Raw genomic sequence first — 23,428 nt, forward strand, 5'->3', positions numbered from 1 at the left:
CAGTGTGCATCAGGAAAGTAAGGTAGTAAGGTAACCTCTTATCCCCAGCCTTTCACTGCATCAAAAGTACGGCATAAGCAAGGAGGACTGAGTGAAACTGTTTCTGCTTTGTCTTAGACCAGTGAATCCTGGACAAAGGTAATTATTGACCAGGCCCAATTAATTATTGAAGAGCCGGCAACATGGTGGCCAGAGACCTGGTGGACTCCTTACAAGAAGATCTCTTCAAACTTCAGGGCACGTGGATCGTGCCAGACGAATTGTTATCAACCGACGGATACATGGTTCCGACTAAGGAAGGGGTTAAGATGCTCCCAATTTCTTGCTGCACAGAAACTGGGTCCTACAGTATATCATCTGTCATGACTCAACTGACCAATCTGACACTTGCGGTGTTTCAATATACCTTTCTAACCTTCCCATGCGACGCTTCCGTGTGTTTACAGGTAGTTGATTCCCTCCGTCTAGGGGACCTGCATCTACCTGGATGAGTATTCACTGCTTTAAAGATGTACCACTGGTGGCACGGCCAAATGCATGAAAATGACGCTCTTGTCAAGGAGGCTAGAGATTTTCAGCGGGTGATCACTCAAGCTATAACTTATACTCAGAAGTTAGGCCAACAGACTAGAGAAATATCACAAGCTGATATTATCAAACAAACTGTGAAAACACTTCAGTCAGGTGATAGTAAGATGGGAATGCATTATTGGGGATGGTGGGACATTCTGACAGTGGCTTCGGGCTGGTTGGCCAGTGTTGTTTTGCTTATATCCTTCCGCATGTGTGTTTATTTTAAGTGGACCACAAATCAAATCCTGAAACTCATGTATCCTACTACAGTTGCCTCAGCCAATTTGGTGGTGGTATTATATTATTATATTACTAATATATATGCAAATATGCTTTAGAATCATCTTGAATCATCCCAGCCTGTATCTCTGGTTAAAGTTATATGAAAAGCCATATATTCATGTATCTTAATTATATTATATATGTATATAATACATTAATGCCAGCTGCCTAGCATTCCACAAGATATTTTGAGAATACATCACTTGGAATGTCTAGGAAGACATCACATGACCTTGATGGAAGGAGCTAGTAGATAGTAATTCTACATCATCTTGATAAGAATTGGTATGAACTGGTTTGCTGGGAATATTAGTGTGTGTGGGGGGGTAATGTACTAACCCTGCTAGTTCAAGAAGGGGACACGACGTTCAACATCTCCATGTCCAGGGGTTGCTATGGAGACCTTCCCTACATGGCCTTATGTTCCGATGATGAAGGTGAAGACGACTAGGAAGGAGTGTCATGGAATGTAAGCTGGGAAAGTACATCTGATGGTCAATTGGTAACCATTTACTGCACTGCGTAACTCATTAACCAATTAAGATAGAAAGAGATAGTGTAGGTGGGGGAATAGATAATTAGCCATGCCAACCTGAAAATGTATTTAATCTTTGATGCTAGCTTTGTACTATCAGTTCTACTTGTCAAAGTTTTACTTGTGTTGTGGAGCTCCCGTTGTGCGCACACTGTGAATAAAGGAGAAAATTTGTCTTACTGCTGTCTCTGGTCTGATTCACTTGGGACTGCTGGTTTACATAGGAATGAGAAAAATCACATTGTGATCAGAGTGACCAAGAGGGGCCATGAAATGCATCAGGAATAGTAAATACTATAACACTGGTACAAAATGTATCGTTCCTGGTGGCAACATAGTCTTTTGTTCAGACCTTGACAGAAATTTCTTTAAATTAGTGTGATTAAAGTCCTAAAAGTATCAAGCTGAGTCCGGAAAAGAATTTTCAACCTCTGAAATATGAGTTGCAGCTGAGCCGAAGTTCCTGTTTGTGGAGGAATACAAAAAAGCTACCACAATAATGGAGGCATCAGGTAACAAGTTTTACAACCAATGATAAGAGACTGCAGGGCCGTGAGAGATTTATAGTATCCGAACAACAGTTCTGGTTCACATAAAAAAAGACTCCTCCACCCCCCCAGTTTGAGTGATTCATCGGTACAGTCAGCCCAGTGCAGGGAGAAGTCCCGCTGGTGTAGCTCTAAATCCGATACAATTTTGAGCCATGTCTCAGTGAAACACAATCACCAAGCAACTGCCAACACCTCACCTGGAACAAATCAGAGTAGCCCACTTGACCTTGTTAGCCAGGGAACAGACATTGAAAATGGACATTATACAACACAACGGTAAATGGTGTTTTCAAAGCCGTACTAAAATGCCAGCCCTCTTTTCCTACTTTATAGTTTGGTGTTCATGTTTCTGGTAGCAGATGTGTGCACTTGCACCTGTGTCCGCATTCCCAGCAACAAAGTCCCTTGAAGAGAAGTACAACTTCAGCAGAAATTCAACCATTATGCCGAATACAGTATGTAACAAATCAAGCCTCTCATACTTCAGCGGACCAACTCAAGATCACATACTGTACATACTGTGAAACAAACAAAACGATAAAAAAAATGTGTTTTGTGAACAGACAAGCAAACACCATATCTACCCAGTGTGGCACCATTTCCAGGGATATTTGCTGTCATTGCCTTCAGGTGGGCATTTTAGACCCCCTCAGTACTGCTTGTTTGTGGCGAAGCCATAAAGCTTCTGAGGCAGTTCCCTAGCTAGGCATTTTGTTATCCTTGGTACCCCACTGCTAACACCAGTGTGGCATTTACAGGGCTGTGAATTTACTATGCTCACAAGGGGGAGTAATATCATACCTAATGCCGAATATACAATAACTACAGGAAAGAAATACCACTCGCCACTTCCGTACATACATACACATATGCACTCACTCTTCACACCACTTACTGAATACCATCCATTTCGAAACTACAGAGTCCAGATCTAGGGATTTACAGTAGACAACCAAATTCACTCACACACTCATTATATTTTCACTTGTCAATTTCAGTCCTGTTTTACCATCCCGTCTCTGCAGGTCCAAAAGAAAGTGTTGTATAATCACCACCCAATCTTTATTATTAGTCCAGTCCTGTGAAAAAAGTACCCTGAAGCCTCTGAATACAACTGTAGTTTTGTGTAAAGAAATCAAATGTACTGTTGTTACGTCCCCGTGCGTGTCGGTATGTTTTGGTTTTTTTAATTAAACGAATTCGTTGCACCCACAAACACATAAACGCTATAACGCTATAGTCAAACAGTTCATACTTTAAAACAAAATCTTAGGCATTTACATTGGACATTGCTTCTACAAAGACAGTATATGATTTATCAAAGCATGTTTCTAAATATAATTAATATAAAGTTCACATACAGCGCATATATCTTGTAACTAACCAGAAAAGTCGAACAAAGCATTTACAGAACAAGATGACTGTTTCGTGGTTAATGAAAAGCCATGTCCCAAATCTTCAACCCCTAAAGTTGAGTAATCCGCGGATTCTAAGACAGCATCTGTGTGCCTGGAAGCATTTTCAAAGTCTTCCTACAAGTACGCTCTGAAATGAAAGATCCTGTTAAGAAAGGATCATTCAGTTGTCAGAGAACTTTAATCGGGACCATAATTTATAAGTCTTCTTTTACAACATAGATAAGATAATATTTAACAAAAAGTCTTGGGAAGCAAAAGCTTCATTTAATAGTTAGATGTTTAACCTTTGAGTATACTTCAGGCGTCTTAAATCTCTTCACCACGTCAGCAAATCCTGGAATTTATCAGATTCATAACTGGGTCTTTCCAGCAGTGAAAATACCGTTGTGGGTCCGGTAAAATCATGAAGGTCAGTAATCGTTTGTTTATTTTGTGTTGACCTTATTAAAGCCATCTTCGAAATTTCAGGGGTTAAAATCAGTTTAAGAGTAGAGAACTGAACGACACAAAGAACTGTTTAACTGGAGTATTGATAATAATTGAGAGCAAAGGTGTTTTCTCAAATCTACTTGGATTTAGAAACGTTGAAAACAAAAATGTTTTTGAAACATGCATGTTTCAGATCTCTGTTTCATAAACTGTATAAACATTAGAATAACTAAAGAAAAGAGAAACTTACTTTACAGTCATATTTACTTTACTTTTTTCTAGACATTTTGCCAGGTGTTTCTGGGGTTGGCTGTAGCCGCTGTCGTCATCACTTTAATAGCTGTTCCCGCGGCGATGTTGTTAGGCAGTAAGTTGTCATTTTCCTCCTAATTACCGTGTCATTACAGACAGTGAATTCATTTTTGTGTATTAACAATTATTTATTTCTAAACGTGTTCCATAATTGTGTACTTAAAACAGGGGAAGCACGTTCCTAGACTAGTAGGAAACCCGAGAAAGTTACCTAAAGCGATGAAGATATTTGTTAATGAAAGCCAAATGTACAGTATACTGTAAATGAAACTTCAGAAATCTTAACCATGTGCTTTTTCTGGAATTTTTTTTTTTTGTTTTTTGACGAAGCAATGAAATGAACCAATATAAAAGAATTAGAAAACTTTTCTGGAAAGTGGTACAACTCGATATATTTAAATCGGTCAGTATGACACTAGTAATTAGTGCAGTGCATTTGCATATAAAATAAATTATGATCATGTAATCTTTGTGTCCATTTATGTTACCCCTTTTAGATTATTTTATCTTTTTTTATTTTCTGGGTGGTTTTTGGGGGAGTGGGTTGAAGGTCGTCTAAAATTAAGGGGTTCAGTAAGATACAGTACAGTAGTCAAGAGTGTAAAACTGGACGATGTGTTACAAAGTATGGACCTACAGTATGTGGTGCTGCGTGATGAAACAATAAAGGGAAGCTTTAAAAATAGAGATTGCAGAATCATGTTAGTCAGAGAATCATGTTAGTCATTAGTCAGAGAACGATTTCAAGAGAAACTGGAAGATTTATATGCGTGTGAATACTTTTAGAGTGTGCTTTATCCCCTTACCAACCCATAGAAACGTATTGTGGTGTTATTTGTAATATGAGCCACTGAAAATTGACATTTTGCAGTTATCTTCTGCAGTAGCACGTTGTAAAACTTTGGTTTGGAGACATTTTTACTGGGTATTTGATCTCTCTCATTTAAAGCAGTTAAACTGTCTCCGAAACAGCAGCAGAACATAAAACTCATGATTCTCCGTAGTCATGTGTTCTGGGAATCATTTATTGGGAACTAAATATAGTAAATACAGAAGTGGCAATATGCACGAAGAAAACTGATGCTTTTGTTTTTTATATTAAGCACTGTAATAACAGGAAAGAGCAACATGTCAAGTATAAAAAACGTTAGCTAAACAATGTATACCTGGTTTCATCTATGAATTGAGCATAGACCCATTATATTGTTTTGGTCTCACATTGAGCAATTATATTTAGGTACTGCAGAAGAAAAAAATACATACAGAATATGAAAAATAATTGAATTGGCTTTAAACTTTAAATATGTATATTTTAGACTTCAATAGGTGTACTGCCAACAGGTCACCATTATTTCCAGAATGAAATCAATTTCATTTAAGCAGAGAAATCAAAACTGTCAGATGAGAAGCTACAATTGCTGTTCTGACATACTATATTTCCAGTGGAAATAACTCTTTTCAAAACAGAGATTCAGTATAAGGATGTGATCAGAGTGATTACCAGTGTTATTCTTGCTATATTTTGTTTTTTGTTCCTTCTAAATAAAATCCTAAAAAAGACCATCATTACCAACATAGACATTAAAGGTGTGTGATAATTTGAGTACATTAGATCAGGGTCCGCCTTATTACAAATACTGTTTTAGCAGTTACAGTCTAGAAAATTAAATTAAATCAACATGCATCAAAAAGTTAAACAGGTCTACAAGGTATATATGTGAAATGTGATTTCCCCATATTTTGACAGACCCGCCTTCCTTAAAGTGGCATGTAACACAGGATGATATTTTACCGATTCAGAACAGCTCTAGTTAAATATGTGTAATGTAAATATTAAATATTAAGACATCTTGCCCTATTCTCAATGCTGGTCATTCAGTGTGTATGATTGCTGTACATAGATAAAACTGGTAAAATGTTTCAACGAAAGGTGAAGGATAAAATTATTTAATAAATATAACTACCAAAATGGTATTATGGTTGCATGAATTGTGTCATAAATCCAGTTAAATCCAGTTTAAGTCATTGTGATGAACAATTTCCTAAATAATTAAGTACGGTACTAATTAAAACATACTGTAGCTATTGGGTTGCATGATATTACACCTAACAACTTTTAAAAATTATAATTTGCTAAGAACCTACTTTTCCTGCAGTATGTATCCACATGAATCAGATATTCAAATATTCAACACAATTACTGACAGAGTGTTTAAAAGGTGGACTTTGGTGAAGTAAATGCAGATACAGATAGAGATTAAGTAACCAACAAACATTACACAGAAGTCTGAAGAGGGTATTTTAATGATTACATTTCAAATCTCTCCTGCACATTGCCTAAAATATACCAGCATTAGTCTCTTACTTTGTATTAAACACTACTGTATATCATTTTAGTATCCAGTCTTCTGCTTGGATTTAATCAAATAAGTATAAGTCCAATTAATTGAATTTATTAAGATTAATTTTAATTTCTTTGCTAGGTAGTTATATAGAACCAAGTTTGTAGGGTGCATTAAGACATACATACGTACGTAAGAAAGATTACAAACCTGATAAGTTATTGAGCCCATGTAGCATGTACTGTACAGTATGGTTGCAAAAAAAATAGATTTAAGGATCTCTCCAGACATTTCTTGAGAGCAGTTCTTATGTTGTTTTCGCCAAATTGGAGGGAAAATGCAGTTTCTACAAACAAAGAACATATACGTGAGAAATCACAGCCGCAAAAGCATACTGCATGAGATGGCACATAGCCTGAGATGAACCCTCAATAGTGAAGTGTTAGGCTGATATATATAATATAAACAAATTGTGCTTATTAAAACTGTGTTTTACCTGCCCAAATTATTTTCCAAATGTCTTTGATGGAAATACAGAACTGCATAATCTCAAAGAATTCCATGACCTTTTGAATGCGAGAACACATATACTGTACACTTAAACCAGAAGTATACAATCAAAGTGCTAAACCCAGTTATTTACAGCACACCATGGCTGGAACCTGGAGAAGATAATAGGACACTGTGCGTGAAGCTCCTGCAGCTTGAGCTCATTTCTATTTTCATTTGAAATGTGGGTTTTCAAGTGAAAATGGGTTCTGGACTTCCTGTGTTGTACATCATACTCTTTTGTATGCAGGATATTCCCTATCCATCTCTGAAGCTGGTTTCGGCAGCCAGAGATCATTGCCTTAGATTTTTCCACCAAACTAATACGTGGATTGCCACTTCTTGTCCAGTAACACCACATGTAAACTCTCCTAATGTCTTCCTATGAGGATTTTGAATACTTGAGTCAGGTCCAATTGTAGTCTTCTAAGTTGAAGATTGAAAAAAAAAATTAGTCGTCGTAGGACTTTCATTCAAGCTCTTCTCCAGACTGATTCCAGTGTAGCAGTTTTTTTTTTGTAGCATGGTGACCAAAATTCAACACGATATTCTGAATAAGGTCTTTACGAATGTGTAGTGCTGTACCCCTATTTATGTAAATTCTACACTTTTAACTTACAGTATATATATATAACAAGTCATAGGTTTATTCCATGCTGACAAAAAGAAGAAAGAAAACACAACGTTTCAGCCATGGAGCCTTCTTCAAGTGTGAGGCTCACAACTGAAGAAGCCTCCACGGCCAAAACGTTGTGTTTTCTTTCTTCTTTTTTTCAGCATGGAATAAGCCTATGACTTGTTCCTTTGCAGCCTACGCATGCTGACACAGCTACCCACCTGAACTATATATATAACATTCTCTTTGCTTATTTATTGTTTTTCTACTGGCTAAAAAAGTAAAGCAGTGTAAACATAGCATTTCACAGAGAAATCTTCAAGCTCAGGGTTTCTTATTTTGAATAGTGGTGTTTTGCATTTACAGAACATCTACATCATCCATTTTTAAAACTTAAATTACCACATGTATTTGCATTCTTCGTATTTCTGAATTTACTTTCTTGTCATAGACTTTTTTTGTGAGGATCTATGAATCTTTTGATTACAGATAATGTTTTTTAAAATGTAAGAATCTGTTTACATTTTTCCAAAAATGACTCTAATCATTTGGCGCCACCATGTGATTGCATGTTTCCACTTTAATTTACAGTCTGCTGAGACATGTCAGCAAAGTTCATGACATCCCACGAACTATACCTGGAACACTGTAATACTGTTTGTTCTGTAAAAGAACTGACCTGGGCTTTGAAAAAAAGACAAATTCTAGAGCCATATATTTCTTTGACAGAAGGGGCATTATTCATTGTTTTGCAAAAATAAGACAGAGGTTAAAGCATCCAGCTTGTTAGATATTAACTGAAAATGTACAGTAATTAATACTTTATGCTTCTATTAAAGCAAATTGAAATTAAAATAAAAGGACTGCTAGGTTTTAATTAAGGAAAAACACAACAGGACACATTAACAATCATTATAAAAACAAATTTCATAAAAATTACTTTATCTGTGATCCTCTTGACCAGGATTTTATGGGTGTATTGATTTTATTTTAGACGTACTGTAGCAATCATTAAGTTTGAAGTTCTTGCTAACAGATTCCAATTCTTAAAATTACGAGGCATTCTTTTTTATTGTGATAAAACTTTGAAAAACAGTTCCTTGTGTTTGACTGTGTAAAGACTTTCTTATAAAAAGCACTTTATTTTTAAGGAAATGATCTTAAAGAAAATGATTCCCAAAAAACATTCTCCCTGGATGACTACTTCAATGATACCATCAGGTACAAATCATACAATCTGCGGTGGATATCAGGTAATAAAAAAAGTTACGCTGACTTCTGAAAAGTGATTTAGAAATCTGTTGTGTAATATATATAGAGAAGGAATGATTATATAGAACTTCTTCTTATTGTTGTTGTTCTCATTATTAGGCAAAATGACAATTGTTCGGTCAGTAACCATTTTATGATGGATTAGCTAGAGGATATTATCTTGAAGCATTTCAAGAAATAATGCTGCAATAGAGGTTTGAAAAGTATAAAACATGCCAAAAATAAAGAGTTAGAAATTAGTAAAGTTTAAAAAATGAAATGAATTGTACAGTGTAGATTCTCAAACATATCCCAATTTCTCTAAATATGCTTTCAAGTCATTGAAAAAAGGTGACAAACAAATGACAAGTATGGCATACAGTACAGTAATCTGTGTATGAATAACACCACAGAACTGTTTTTTCTCTCGCAAAACAAATGCTTTAAGCACAAGATGAATATCATGTAACAGCAAACTTAATGTAATGTACATATGACCCTGTGTTTTCTTCTAATAGATACTGAATACCTGCATAAAAAAGGAGGAAATGTCGTTCGATATGATGTGGAGACAAATAATTTCTCACAGTTTTTGAGCAACAACACTTTTGTAAGAAGTTTTCTTTTATTAGGTAGTCTTCATTTCAAGCTAAAAGATCAAATAGAATTAATTTCGTTTTTGTATATTTTTAGGCTCAAGTGGATGCTTCAGATTATCTTTTATCAGATGATCAGAAATATGTCCTTTTTGAAAGCAATTACACAAAGGTAATTTGGAAGTTTTTCTACACTGTATTTCAAAGATGAAGCTTTCCTGATTACAAAATAAAGCAATAAATAATGAGTGATTTATTCTTGTTATATTAAGTTTAGCAATATTGAGGGTGAACAGTACTGGGATGGGATACCAACAAGGTCATGTTGCTGTTGAAAGTGATGTTGGTTGACCAGTAGGACACTCTTTTTCCATCTCAACCAATGCCCCCTTTGGATGACATATTAAACCAAGGCTTTAATGACTACCTGGTCATTAAAGATCCTGCAGTATGGTTTGAGAGAGTAAGAGTGTTGATGGCAGTGTTTTGATAAAATTCCACTTTGGGCTCGCATAATCTGGCCTGCCTGAAGATCCATTTTAATTCTGGTAATGTGATGAACTAATTAGATTTTTTCACATGACCAACAGTGTAGTGTGGCTGCGAATGTTTCCAAACAAGTACAAAAGAAAAAAGTGCTTTATAAATACTTAATTATAATTCCTCTCTTAACAGCTATGGAGGCATTCATATACAGCTTCTTATTCTATTTTTGATGTGGATAAATCGTAAGTTTCTTTTTTTCTTTGTGTTCAGAAACATAAAACTATGAACCACAACTGAACTAACAAGTAACTTGTTCATATATCCTTGATGTGATATTTTGTTCTAGAATTCACAGAGCTTTCTCAGCCTTGCTGGTCTCAGCAAAATTTATAAGTATAAATTATATGATTATTGTTGTATTACATTTTATTCCACATTTAAAATAAATTGCATTTATATTTACTCATTGTGGCCATTTATGTGTGTGCATTTATTAAGAAAAAGACTTTAGAAATACATAATTACTGGAGTTCTGCATTTTGAAGGACAGTACCATTTTCTCTGCATCTTTTTCACTTTCATAGAACGTTTGTGACATCATCCCAACTACCACACAAAATACAGTATATAGAGTGGGCACCAACTGGGAACAAGTTGGTAAGTTAAACAAATAGGAATTTAACTTGTTACAAACTAAATATTTTTTACTATCCAGCAACTATAACAGTACAATATCAGTGAACTTACCTGCTCTGAATTGTTTTCAAGGACACTGAGATATGGGCATGGAAATAAAGCAATAAAAAAAGATATCCACTTTGTACTCTTGTAACCCATTTTCTATTGTGACACTGCACATTGTAAAGTGCTGTAGATCATAAAGATAATAAAAGGTGACTGCCTATCATGCCAACATTGGACTAAGTAACTTATTTTTTTAGAAATCAAAAGTTCAGCATAAAGCTTCCAATGCTGAAAAATGCTGAAAAGCTTCTACTTTGCTCAAAGAAACTGGAATTTGTTATTGACAAGTGGGTGGGTGATTTTATTTTTATTAAATACCTCATTCAAACGTACATCATCAGCACCGTAGTCAAAATTTAAACCCACAATCTTCTAGGTGATAGTCGAAAGCACTAACCACCACTTTACACTGCTGGTGATTTAACAGAGGCCCTTATTATATACACTTACTTTATATTCCGCCTAGATCTGGAATAAGAAGGTTGGTGAATATCATATTACTATTAAATCACAATTTTCTTACAGGCATATGTGTGGAAAAATAATGTTTACTTAAAAACAGATGTTAATGCAGCACCTGAAGCTGTAACTACTAACGGAGAAGAAAATAAAATTTTCAATGGCATCCCAGATTGGGTGTATGAAGGTAAGATTTTTATGGTGGACAATGAGTACTAATAGCTTTGAACCCTGATACTGCACAAATGTTTATCTTTATTGTCTTATAGTTTACAATCCTATTCTTTTTACATGAAACAGCATTATTGCGTACAGAAAATTATTGCTACTGATTGTTTTTTATTATCATTGGCCATGTGAATATGGTCGTACGATTATGATTTTCCACTAATTCTTCATTGTACTGTCACATCACAAATGTTAACTATACTGTATTTTTGGAAACAGTTTATGGCATTTATATTTTCCCCAAACCAATAGAACATATGAGAAACCACTGGCTCATAATGATCAGTTCCAGGAGACAGAGAGGTTGCAAAATAGTTTCAGGACGTTAAGCATTTATTCTTCCATTCTACTGAATTTTGCTGAGCTACTGCCCAGTGAATAAAGTGTTGCATGACGTAAACTAATGAGGGGGGTGGTGTTGAGTCAGATTGTGACTGAGTCCACACTGTATAACATCAGCAGTGCTTAAAGTCATTGGACAGTTCCCTTACATTTACAATATACTGTACAAGTTCACTGTTACCAGTATTCTGTCTCAAAGACTGACATGTGTTTCGCGAACTATTTTATTAATGCTCATATCCTGAGTATTCCCACTGTTTCTCTCTTTCGCCTTTGTGACACAAACACTGATTTCACAGCTTGCAAGAACTATCAATTTGAAAGCACAGTTTGAGCAAATTGCAGTGCTAATTCATTTAATCATCATTTCATTACAGAGAAAATTATGGAGTTGTAAATAGACAAGGGGAAAAAGAATGCAACCACACATTTTTCCATTACCAAGATGTTGTGTTGCAGAAAGAATTACTTCTGAATCTCAAATTCATAATCCTTTCCTCCTATTCATTCCCTAAACATATTTATATTACAGTACAAGTGCATTCTCATTGTGTCTGATGTCTTTAACTTGTTCCGTTTTCCTTTTTCTTGTTTTCATCTTTCTAAGAGGAAATGTTTGCATATAACTATGCTTTGTGGTGGTCTCCAAGTGGGAAATTTCTAGCATATGCACAATTTAATGATACGGAAGTAAATACCATTGAGTACTCGTTTTATGGAGATGGACAATACCCAGAAACGGTCATTTTTCCATACCCTAAGGTATAATACTTCTCTTTGTGTGCATGCTTACTTTTGTGCAAGAATGACAGTTTGGCTCTGTTCTTAAAACACTATGCTTGCAACACAAAGGTACAGGGTTTAATCTTTACCTTTTATGGCATACATGCTTTAAACTACTCTATGTGTTTTCATAGTTTTTGCTATAAAACTAATAATTACAAAAATGAAACACTTTTTGAGTGTTTTATCAATATTTGTCATATATTATTAAAATATTACTGTAAACACTTTTCATAAGCCATTTAAAAAAAATAATCATTCTCTTCCACCAAGGCTGGGTCTACAATTCCTATAGCAAAGCTGTTTGTTGTGGATACCTCAAATATATCACGAATTGCAGAGGTTATTGTACCAGACCCTATGCGATCAAGGTACAGTATACTACTACAGTGTTCCATTAAAATTACATTAAAAAAATGTTTTACCTCACTCTCCATAGTGCATGTTTAATAAAAGCCACAGAAAACCAAATGAAAAAATATGGTATCCTTTTGACCAAAAATGTCAATGATAAAATCTAAAAACTTAAAAACTTTTTTCTAAATATTTTGCAAGAAATATCAATTACTGTATAAACCATTATGATCACTGTTGTAATCAGTGGTTTTAATAAATATACAGTAGATTTACTGTTTTTAAAATGTACTTTTTCAAACATGCTTAAGTATATTTTCTTGTCTTAGTGACCACTATTTAAGCACAATCACCTGGGTTACCGACAATCGCATTGCAGTTCAGTGGCTATTTAGAGCACAGAATCACAGCATTTTAGTGGTCTATGATTACAGCACAGCTGGTTGGAATCATCTAAAGGTGTGTATCTTTCTAGTTACTTTCACATAATCTACAGTTTAGGAGTATTTTATGCTTACATACACTTCAGTAAATATGCAGGCATCCTGTGTATTTTATCACTTCATATAGAGGTGAAATGAAATAACAATTTAAGAAATAAAGTACCAGAATCTTATGGTAATATTCATTTACATCTGACTTTAAAGTTGAACAAATCTGTTAAGTTGTACCCTTGTCCACAATGTCAATTTTATATTTCAAGCCTGCAGATACGTTTAGATATAATGAAGGGTTACCAAAAACTCATTACGGCCAAAAGCAAAATCTGAAAATAACTTTTGCTATATTAAAAGCTATATTGCTTAATATTAAATTGCAATTAATATATTTTCTTCTTTCCTCAGTCTTATGAAGAAAAAAGTCAAACGGGCTGGGTTGGACAAGTAAGTTCTAATCAAATTATGTGGATAAATGGGTATAACTGCTAATTGAACACTACATCACAAAGAAACACCAGAGTGAAAGATTATTATGTTCTTCCATATTGTATTTGTACCTCTTCTGCCACTCTAGGAAACATGCTGAGGTCTGCTTTGATGTAGCCTGTTAACTTAAATCAAGGAAAAACATTAGAAACAATGTGTACAGTATTTGTTACAATTAGGTCAATTTTCTGCACCATAGTATGGATAGAGCACTGTTATATTTACACCTTATAGTTTTAAATAATAAATACATGAGTTTGCATAATTAAAATTATACTTAAAACAACAACACTTAATTAACATTACTTTCTTTACAGTTTTACCCCCTGGAACCTTTCTTTGCTGCAGACAACATCAGTTTTTACAAAATAATGAGTGACAAAGATGGATATAAACATATCCATTACGTGAATTCATCAGTAAGTGTTCCGATAAGTTAAAACACATTGAACCAGCTGATTAGAGTAAAGCTAAGAATTGAATAAACTACTGCTGTATTAATCCACTAGTGGCATTCAATTAAAAAGCAAATAAATAAAATCAGAAGATGTGAATGTGAAAATGTGAGTGAGAAAAAGTCTTACACAAAATTAATATTGATTTATAATTCTTAGGATAACAGTGTTCCAATAACATCTGGAAAATGGGAAGTCATATACATTTCAAAACTAACCAAAGATACCATGTAAGTACAGTAGCTTGAATATATTATTCATTTATTTATTTGCCTAGGTGATGTCTTTATGAAGGACAAAAAAAATCATACTAAGTGTAATGTAGTGTACGTCTGTTAAATGTGACTATAGAAGTCTGTCTATAAAAATTCAGAAAGACTTGAATAGGATGGTATAAATATCCATCCATCCATTTTCTAACCCCTTTATCCAATTCTGGGTCATGGGGAGCCAAACCCTGTCCCAGCAAGCAAATGGCGCAAGGCAGGATATACCATGGAGGGGACGCAAGTCCGTTGCAGGGCAGACACACAGAGATGCACAAATTGTAAATATCCAGCCAATTAGATGTATACTCGCCTTTTAAATAAAAGTACTGTTCACCATTTCAAGAAATATGGCCCAGTGTTTGACGGTGCTGCCGCCTCAAGAATCTGGGGTGGTGGGTCCAATTCCAGACCGAGCCACCTCCTGTGTGGAGTTTGCATGTTCTCCCTGGGTCTGCACAGGTTTTTACTGGGTGCCCCAGTTTCCTCCGACTTTCTAACGACATGCTGGTTGGGTGAACAGATGTCTCTAAAATGGCCCTGTGTGTCCATCGATGGACAGGTGTCCCTTCTAGGATGCAATCCTACCTTGCACTGTCTGCTTTCAGAATAAACTGGATTGCTGCAATCTTTAGCAGAAGGAAGTGGCTTTCTGAAAACGGATGTATGGATATATACAGAATGAAGACAACAGATGAGCATACCTAGAATTACCAGTAACATTACTAATTTAACCCAGATTAAATTAAATATACATTTTAAAATGTGAATCATAAGTATTTTTAATAAAAATTCATGACCAAGCTGTGGTTCTTTTTGCAGCTACTATGTTAGCAATCAACACGAAGGACGTCCAGGACAACGCAACCTATACAGGTAAGACTAATTCCACACTTAAGCTATGAAATTACTTCAACCTCAGATGTGCTGTGGGATGATTTAAAATGTTTTTAAGGCTCTGGATCTTAAAACCTATGCATGTTTTCGGTATCTATCAAAAGGATAGAATTCTGGTACACATTTTTATAAAATTAAGTGCATAGTATTTTGAACATATCTGGTGAACAAATATACACATTTGTAAAGGACTGTGGCATTTCTGTGGTTCTGGCATTAGTGTGTAAAGACAACTCATAACCTACTGTATATGTACTGTAGTTGCATGTGCACCCGAATAATTCACTCCCATCTGCTGGATTTCAAAATATGTGGGGCCTTATTTATACAAAAATGGAGGGGGGTGTTATTTATTTATCCTTTATTTCTGTATGTTACTGAGGTCTATCAACAATAATAACTATGAACTGCAAGAAGTATGAAAATGATGATTTTCATCCTTCTACTATCTATGCACCAGGATTAAAATTGGTAGCACTCACTCTAATCCAGAATGCCTTACCTGTAAACAAGATGAAAAAAGATGTCAATACAACTCAGCTTACTTCAGCAAAAATGCGAAATATTATCGTATGGACTGCTATGGTAAGTTTATGAACAATAAATTATTTTAATCCACATTTTTTTTTATCTCTACCAAACAGCAAAACAAAAAACAGACCACAAACAATAAATAGCTCAGAAATGGAACTTATCGTTTGGACACCATAAAAAAAAACTGAATAAAGAGTACTCTATACAGTATGATTTTTGTTTAGATCTGCAGAGTATCCTCAGTATTCAAATACAATAAAGAATATTTAGGAAGAAATATATGGTTATGGTTATGGTTCTGAACACTGACATTGCTGTTGACTTTTCAGAAATTGTAGAAGTTGATAAATGTATCGGCACCAACCGAGTTTTGCAACTGGCAGCATTTATACTAATGGAAGACTTACTGTAAAACTTTATATGGGGTGTACTAAAGTAATCCCAAACAATTTGTAAAACTAGTGCTAGTTGAGGCAAAGAGAAATGCGTCTTGTAAGAAATATTAACTGTGTCTAATAAGTTCAGAACTTGCTGGCCTTGCCTATTTATGGCACAATTTCTTTTAACAGGACCTGGATTACCTAAATTTACACTGCATAATTCCTCTGGTAAAGGTAAGTTTCAAGAATAGTTGTTGAAAAAAGTCACATGTAATGAAATGACCAGTTAGCTACACTTAACAACAGTTTTGTCCTAATTAAAGCTGTGCATGCATGATATTTCAAAATTGAAAACCATAAGGACAGCTAAGATGCAATCTTCCTGTTTACTACAGCATACTTCTTTTTTAAGAGGTATTCAAGGTTGTGACAAGATGGTGTCATTCCAAATTAAGGCAGTCTCAGAGCAAATTAGGTTTGGACATTCTTTGGCCATTTCAGCTGTACCAACTGTATTAATTTCCTTAATACTGAAGACTTTGTAGTTTGTGGACAATTCTGGACAATTTTAAAACTGAAGCTACAGTACAAAGTATGACATTATTTCAGTACCTCTGAATATACAGTATATAATGAAAACTGTTTTAATTTGTTTTATTTCAGAAATTAAGGTCCTTGAAGAAAACAAAGATTTGGAAAACATTCTTGCAGAATTTCAAATGCCAACCATACGTCGTGAGACCATTAGTTTAGGAGAGTTTCGTAAGTGGTTTCATTTTTAAAGCTTCCTCTGGAACGGAAATACAAAAGTTCACTAGAACATACTGTAGAACTTTAAAATGAAAATGCTATAGAATCTCACAGTTTATTTTATTTTTTGCTCCTGCAACCATTTTGTCTTGCAGATCTTTGGTATCAAATGACTTTACCACCTAATTTCGATGAATCTAAGAAATATCCACTGCTAATTGATGTGTGAGTTATTTTTACCCCTGTCTAGATTTGCTCTCTAAATGCATAGGTGATTTGTTCATTTCTATAATAGAAACTGCAATTGCACTATTTTGGCAATATGGATAAGTAATATGAGGTTAATTATTACCTTTAATGGCCCATCAAGTGTTTGTACAGTATATGTACAGATATACTGGAACTTGTATAATTAATACATTAAGAGGCATTAAGAATACAAACAATCGTTACTGGTTGGCATTTTTCCAGTATTGCGGTGCATGTCAAGGAATTAATATATTGATTAATTGTCTTCAGGTATGCGGGACCATGCAGTCAGAAAGTAGATTTTCGCTTCAGGCTGAACTGGGCTACATATCTGGCAAGCACAGAGAAGATTATTGTTGCAAGTTTTGATGGAAGGGGAAGTGGTTACCAGGGTGATAAAATAATGCATTCAATATATCGACGACTAGGAACATATGAGGTGGAAGATCAGATTACAGCTGTGAGGTAGGATCATCACCCACAAGCACAAGGCCACAATTATGGATGGACGTAGTGTATAAGCAATCTACTCCACTATGTACTGTATCTGAAAGCAATTAAAGGACATCAAACAAATAATTTAACAATAGTCACTGTTTTATATGATGTTTTTAACAACTATCAGTAACATGGATTTTGTAAGAAATACAGTACATAAAAACAGAACTAGTATAATTAATATTTAGCTGCTTCTCAACTACAAAAACATCTAACAAAAATTGTGTCCTTTTTTAGGAAGTTTATAGATATGGGCTTTATAGACAAGACAAGAATAGCCATTTGGGGATGGGTAAGTTGACATACCTTACATTGAAAAATGTTATTATAAAAAGATTCAATGCTAGAAAAGGTACCGAGATCTATTTTATTTGTGTTCTTTTTTATTTTCATATTAGACAAGGGCTTGTCTTCAGGTAAAACACTGAAGCAAAATATTATTTAAGCAGAAACAGCTTTTTTCCCCTTTCCATTTATTACCATGAAAACCTTTGTTTTGTAGGTAGCAAACTGTCCAAGATCATTTCAGATTATGATAGAAGCAGGATGTTACAATGGAAGACTAATAATTTTCGTTCATGTTGAACTCATTTCTTCCTTTTCCAGTCGTATGGTGGATATGTCACCTCCATGGCGCTTGGTGCTGGTAGTGGAGTTTTCAAGTGTGGAATAGCTGTTGCCCCAGTGTCTAAATGGGAATATTATGGTACGCAAAAGTTCAAACGAAAAAATGTTCATTTTTTGCTTTGAAACGGACTAAATGTAGCATACAATATGTGTCTCACACACTATTTTCCCTTTGGAATACTGCTATGATGTAATTTTAAGATAAAACGGTCAGTACTATGGACATTATCCAAGTTTGACCAAGACCTTCATGTTCTTTTCTTCTGTTACATTATTTAACTCACAAAGCTTTAATTAGTTTTCATATTATTTACTGTAAGTATGTTAGAAACTAATAATGATGCTGCTTTTTGAAAGTAAGATAATTTTAGAAATGTAAGGATTTTCCCAGAATATTTCTATTAGAAACATTGTTCACTGTTTCATTTTTTAAATCATGTGTTAATCATTTAAAAACATTAAATAACTTATTTTAATATGCTCAGATGCCATCTACACTGAACGATACATGGGACAGCCTACAGAATCAGATAATCTAAAATTCTATCAGGTAAGACATTGTATAAAAATATAGATTTCAACAAACATTGTAAAAACTTTACATTGCAAAAATTTAAAATCATATCAAGGTAATCTCAGAGAAAGGATAACAAGAAAAAATAATCTGTATATCCTGCTTTTATTTTTATCAGTTTGTAGAGTTTCTATAAACAAGGAGATCCTCACAGTTAACCTACTGTATTTTCATGAAATACCAAACTTACCAACATGTAAAGAAAAATGTTAGCAATTTTCTGTGATTTTTAAAGTGGAAGGTTAACTCAGAAAACTGAACTCAAAGTAAAATAAAGATCTCAGAAGAAAAGTCAATACAAACGTTCAATCTATTGAAAAAAATGTTTAATGCTATCCACTACACATACTGTATGTTTATTCCACTTTAGCAAGGAGATATTTGTAATGAGTGTTAAATTTCTAGCATTGCAGGAAATTTTTAAAATCTAAGCAGATACAGTATCTTTCAGAACATTAAGTTTATTTATTACAGAACATGACAAAAACAGAATTACTTAACTGATGTCTAAAACATTATCAAATACTTTTTTATTCTGTTTGTCAACAGAATTCCACTGTAACAGGAAGGGCTAAGAATTTCAAATCCATTAATTATCTTCTAGTACATGGAACAGCAGATGGTGAGTGTTTAAGTCACTTAGAAGATACATCTTTACATATACATCAGAGAAAAAATTATAAATATCAAAACTGTGTAGCTCTTTCTATCCAGCAGATACAGTATAAATATGCATGTATAATTTTAATGGGCGTTTTTGTATATACTGTACAGTATTTGGCACTCAATAGTTTTTTAATGATTTACTGATGTATAGAGATATTCCGTATCTTACACATCTCTCCTTATTTTATTACAGATAATGTCCATTTTCAGCAAGCTGCACAGATTTCAAAAGCACTTGTCGATGAACAGGTGGATTTTGAAGCTATGGTAAATAAGTGTTTATTTGTTCCTGAAAGTATTGAAACTATATCTGAAATATAAGTAAAAAAAAAATTTTAAACTTAATGCAGTGTCATATTAATTACACATTAATAGCAGCGAGCAGCACAGTGGTGTGGCAGTAAATACTACTGCCTCACAGATCTTAGAAAGTGCATTCACTTCTAGACTGCAGTCCATGTAGAGTGAAACCACTACTTGAATTGGTAAGGAATAATGTTGGAACTTTAGGGATAACAGATTGTAAAAGCTCATTGTGGAATTTAGCCAGAACCCCAGGGATAACACCCCCTACTCCGTCAAAAAGAGTCATCGAATATTTAACACCCAAGTAGGCAGAGTTTTGGTTTAATGCCTCATGCAAAGGATGGCACCTCCCACAGCTCCGTGTCTCTGGTCACCATGCAAGGTCACTGGTTTGGGAATTCTGTTCCAGATGGTGCCACCTACTGGTTCACCACCACCTTCACAACCTATAGACATTGCCCTGAAAAAGACGAAAACAGCATTGCCCAAACTGCTGTAAATTTGGCCACACAACACTATTTACAGAACGCATACCGTACATGCCGGGCCTGGGATGGAGCATGTGGAGGTTTCGTACCAAAAACATTCCGTACTGTATGTATTACTTAGAAATTCATTTAAAAGAATTTTGAAAGGAGGACAGTTAGAAAGATTACAAATTAAGTAACAACCCTAAATAATATAACAGTTGAAAGATTGATTATTACAGTTCACCTTGTGCATAAATATAGAAAGGACAATTTGGTTCAAAAGTGTTCTTAGTATTTTTTATACTAAATATAAAATGAGGTGTATTTTAGAAAGAAAAAATGTCGCTAGCAAGGAAATCTATTCAGGGTGTACCCATTAATGCTGTGTGGTATTATTCCGTAGAACACAGGTTAGGAAACACTGCTGTAAAATAGAACTGTGGGCAGCACTGCAGGAAGATATTTACTGTGGATGAGAAAAATAAAAAATAATGTATTATGGAAAAAGATTGATTACTCTTGATGTAACAAATTCATCTATTATTCCTCTCAGTGGTGACACAGAACATAGCTTCTTAATTGAAATTCCTTAAAGATTATTCAGACTATAATATGTAAAGCACCCAAGCATTTGCAATTGGGAATATACAGGCTTTGCTTTCTGCAGATCCTGTAGTGAATGAGTGGCTAAGATATGGTAGAGTGGAGGAAGGATAGCCAGGGGATAGGCTGTCAAAAGCCAGACTGGTGAATATACCACTGAGGGCTGATACAATGCCAGATTTTCCTACCCATGGAAACTTCCCATCTGCTGACACATGAAGAATACACTCCACACAATTACATTTCTTCTGAACTACCCAATTAAAAAAAATCCCTTCTGTGATCTACAGCCTAGCTTTTAACACACAATTTTACCATTTTAAAAAATAACAATGCATTGTAATATCACTTCAACTACAACAGTTAAAAAGGGTTTGAAGTACACAAGGCATACATGCTATTGATACAAATCACTTAACCCTTTGCGGTCCTATAGTAGGTCGGTCCTGATTTGATATTCTATTTCCAGTCCAATGCAGGACATCATGGAAAAACCTTTTTGAAGAATGCAGAAATGACTGAATAATCCGTTATAAACCGAAAAGAAAAGAAAACCTACTTTGTAAAGAACACAGGAAATAAGCATATCATAGAGAAAGCTCACCAGTGGGCAAATCACATTTTTGATAATTATTTAATTATTTAATTTGCTCCACTGTGCCCTTTCCCCTTTCATTAAGTATTATTAAAGCGCTGTCATTTTAATTCAGTTTAAGGTCTAAAAATAGATTTCTTCAGAAAGAAATACAATTTGTGCAAAGGAAAAGGTTGACAATGTTTAAAAGGATAGATTTCCAGAAAGATCCAATCTTCATCCCTTGAAGCACAACATAGTTTCTTAAGAAATTATACTGCCTTTCAGAAATGACACTAACTTTGGGGAAAACACAACTCAGATTTTACCATCTGAAAACAACTCTTCTGTAATTTAAACTTAAACTAATTAACTAATTTCTTTTGCTCCTCTTCCAGTGGTATACAGACAAGGACCATGGGCTTGGAGGATCTGCGTACCATCATGTCTACACACATATTAGTCATTTTCTCAGGAAATGTTTCTCCATAAACTAGAAATATTCATCTTACTTTTATACATGTGAAATTGTTAAATATTCTCTAGTCTGAAAGCAGACACTATATCCACACAGTTGTTTTTAAAACTTTTTAATAATTTGGCCAAAAAAAGCTGTATTTGTGTTGAACACCACAGCATAATCACTGGCTCTCTGAGGTTTCACAGTGAGAAGAGATGGGTTGCTGGACAATTGATATCTTGGATGGTTTTGCATTAGTGTGAGTGCTGTAGTTTTAATCTGCTTTCATTACAAATAGCCATAGAGTGGTTGAGTACACAAAGAAAAAAAATAGTTGATGGTTCTAATTTAAAATAAGAAAAACAATGTTAAGTAGGATTAATGATTCCCACTGGATGAAGTCTCTGAACAAGTTTCTACATAACAGTTTTGAACATACTGTAAAACCAAAATGTAATTAAGTATGCTTTTCATCATGACTGTGGTGAAGACCTCATCAGCTGAAACGTGTAAAATTAACAAGCCTTTTGCAAATGAAGCTGCCTGCATGTATTTGTACATCACAATTTAACATAGCTTGTTTTGTTTTATTAATGAGTTTGTTTTTAAACTTGCACTGAATGTATTGTGCATCTAAAGCTGGATTTTCCATCATGTATGTGAAAATAAAATGTTTCAAAACTTGTTTCTGAGCTTCTATGATAAAATAATTTCTTGATCACTTTTGCTGTAAGGAACTCTCAAGAGCTTCTTAAGTATTTGTTGCAATTAAATACTATTTTACCTGCCTTTTCATGATGGCATAGCAAATTTACTTTTGACTAAAGTCAGAAAATAAAATGATGCACTGTTCGAATTGAATGCTTAAGAAAATCAGATCCAGTTCTATTGGGAACAATAAACCACAACAATGAGAACATCATTCTTATTGACCCTTCACATATCCAATACAGTATGGTACAATCCAATGTACTGTACAGAGCAGTGAGAATATCATAGCTATGCTCCACTGTAGTACTAACCAACCAGATCTTCATACTCAGGCCTACAGCATCATAACCACTCAGAACATAAAAATGCAACACTGCTTTTGATACTGCAAAACGTAGCAATTTTGACTGACAATCTCTTAGGTCTACTTACCTTGCTTTGTCAAGAGCAGCATACAGCTTGCTGTATGAATACAGTACAGTACTGTTTCCTGCACAATACAGTACAGCACAATGTTACTTGAATTAGATGATAAAATTACAAGCCATAAGTCTTTCAATATCTCAAATTTGTGTTAAATTCCAGCTTGTCATTTTTATTTATTTTACTCTTCCTGCGAATTGTAGCCGAGT

The 23,428-nt window shown here is 34.5% G+C and overlaps 1 protein-coding gene and 1 long non-coding RNA gene across 2 annotated transcripts; one reads left to right on the plus strand and one right to left on the minus strand.

The window, feature by feature from the left end:
• The first annotated feature begins 3,465 nt into the window (after positions 1–3,465).
• On the plus strand, positions 3,466–22,770 carry fap (fibroblast activation protein, alpha). Its single transcript, XM_088605457.1, has 26 exons — positions 3,466–3,768; positions 4,071–4,155; positions 8,759–8,860; positions 9,377–9,468; positions 9,552–9,626; positions 10,130–10,182; positions 10,525–10,597; positions 11,210–11,330; positions 12,321–12,475; positions 12,770–12,867; positions 13,180–13,309; positions 13,696–13,734; positions 14,094–14,195; positions 14,391–14,461; positions 15,320–15,373; positions 15,855–15,979; positions 16,498–16,542; positions 16,972–17,070; positions 17,214–17,283; positions 17,578–17,772; positions 18,043–18,097; positions 18,412–18,511; positions 18,918–18,982; positions 19,556–19,628; positions 19,866–19,939; positions 22,024–22,770. The coding sequence occupies exons 1-26, from the start codon at positions 3,763–3,765 to the stop codon at positions 22,120–22,122; spliced, it is 2,256 nt and encodes a 751-aa protein (XP_088461583.1). The 5' UTR covers positions 3,466–3,762; the 3' UTR covers positions 22,123–22,770.
• On the minus strand, positions 19,316–21,138 carry LOC148649159 (uncharacterized). The gene is made up of 2 exons (XR_015926295.1): positions 20,822–21,138; positions 19,316–20,438 (listed from the first exon to the last, which is right to left on the minus strand). It is a non-coding gene; the product is annotated as an uncharacterized LOC148649159 (long non-coding RNA).
• Positions 22,771–23,428: the final 658 nt, after the last annotated feature.

The sequence above is a fragment of the Lepisosteus platostomus genome, chromosome 14 (genome assembly GCF_059453375.1).
Source record: "Lepisosteus platostomus isolate fLepPlt1 chromosome 14, fLepPlt1.hap1, whole genome shotgun sequence".
Taxonomy (NCBI): Eukaryota; Metazoa; Chordata; class Actinopteri; order Semionotiformes; family Lepisosteidae; genus Lepisosteus; species Lepisosteus platostomus.

Excerpts from the sequence above, each read along its gene's own strand:
- fap (XM_088605457.1), top strand. Across the intron at positions 8,861-9,376 it reads CAATCTGCGGTGGATATCAG|ATACTGAATACCTGCATAAA; the intron begins GTAATAAAAAAA and ends TTCTTCTAATAG. Across the intron at positions 14,462-15,319 it reads AAACTAACCAAAGATACCAT|CTACTATGTTAGCAATCAAC; the intron begins GTAAGTACAGTA and ends TTCTTTTTGCAG.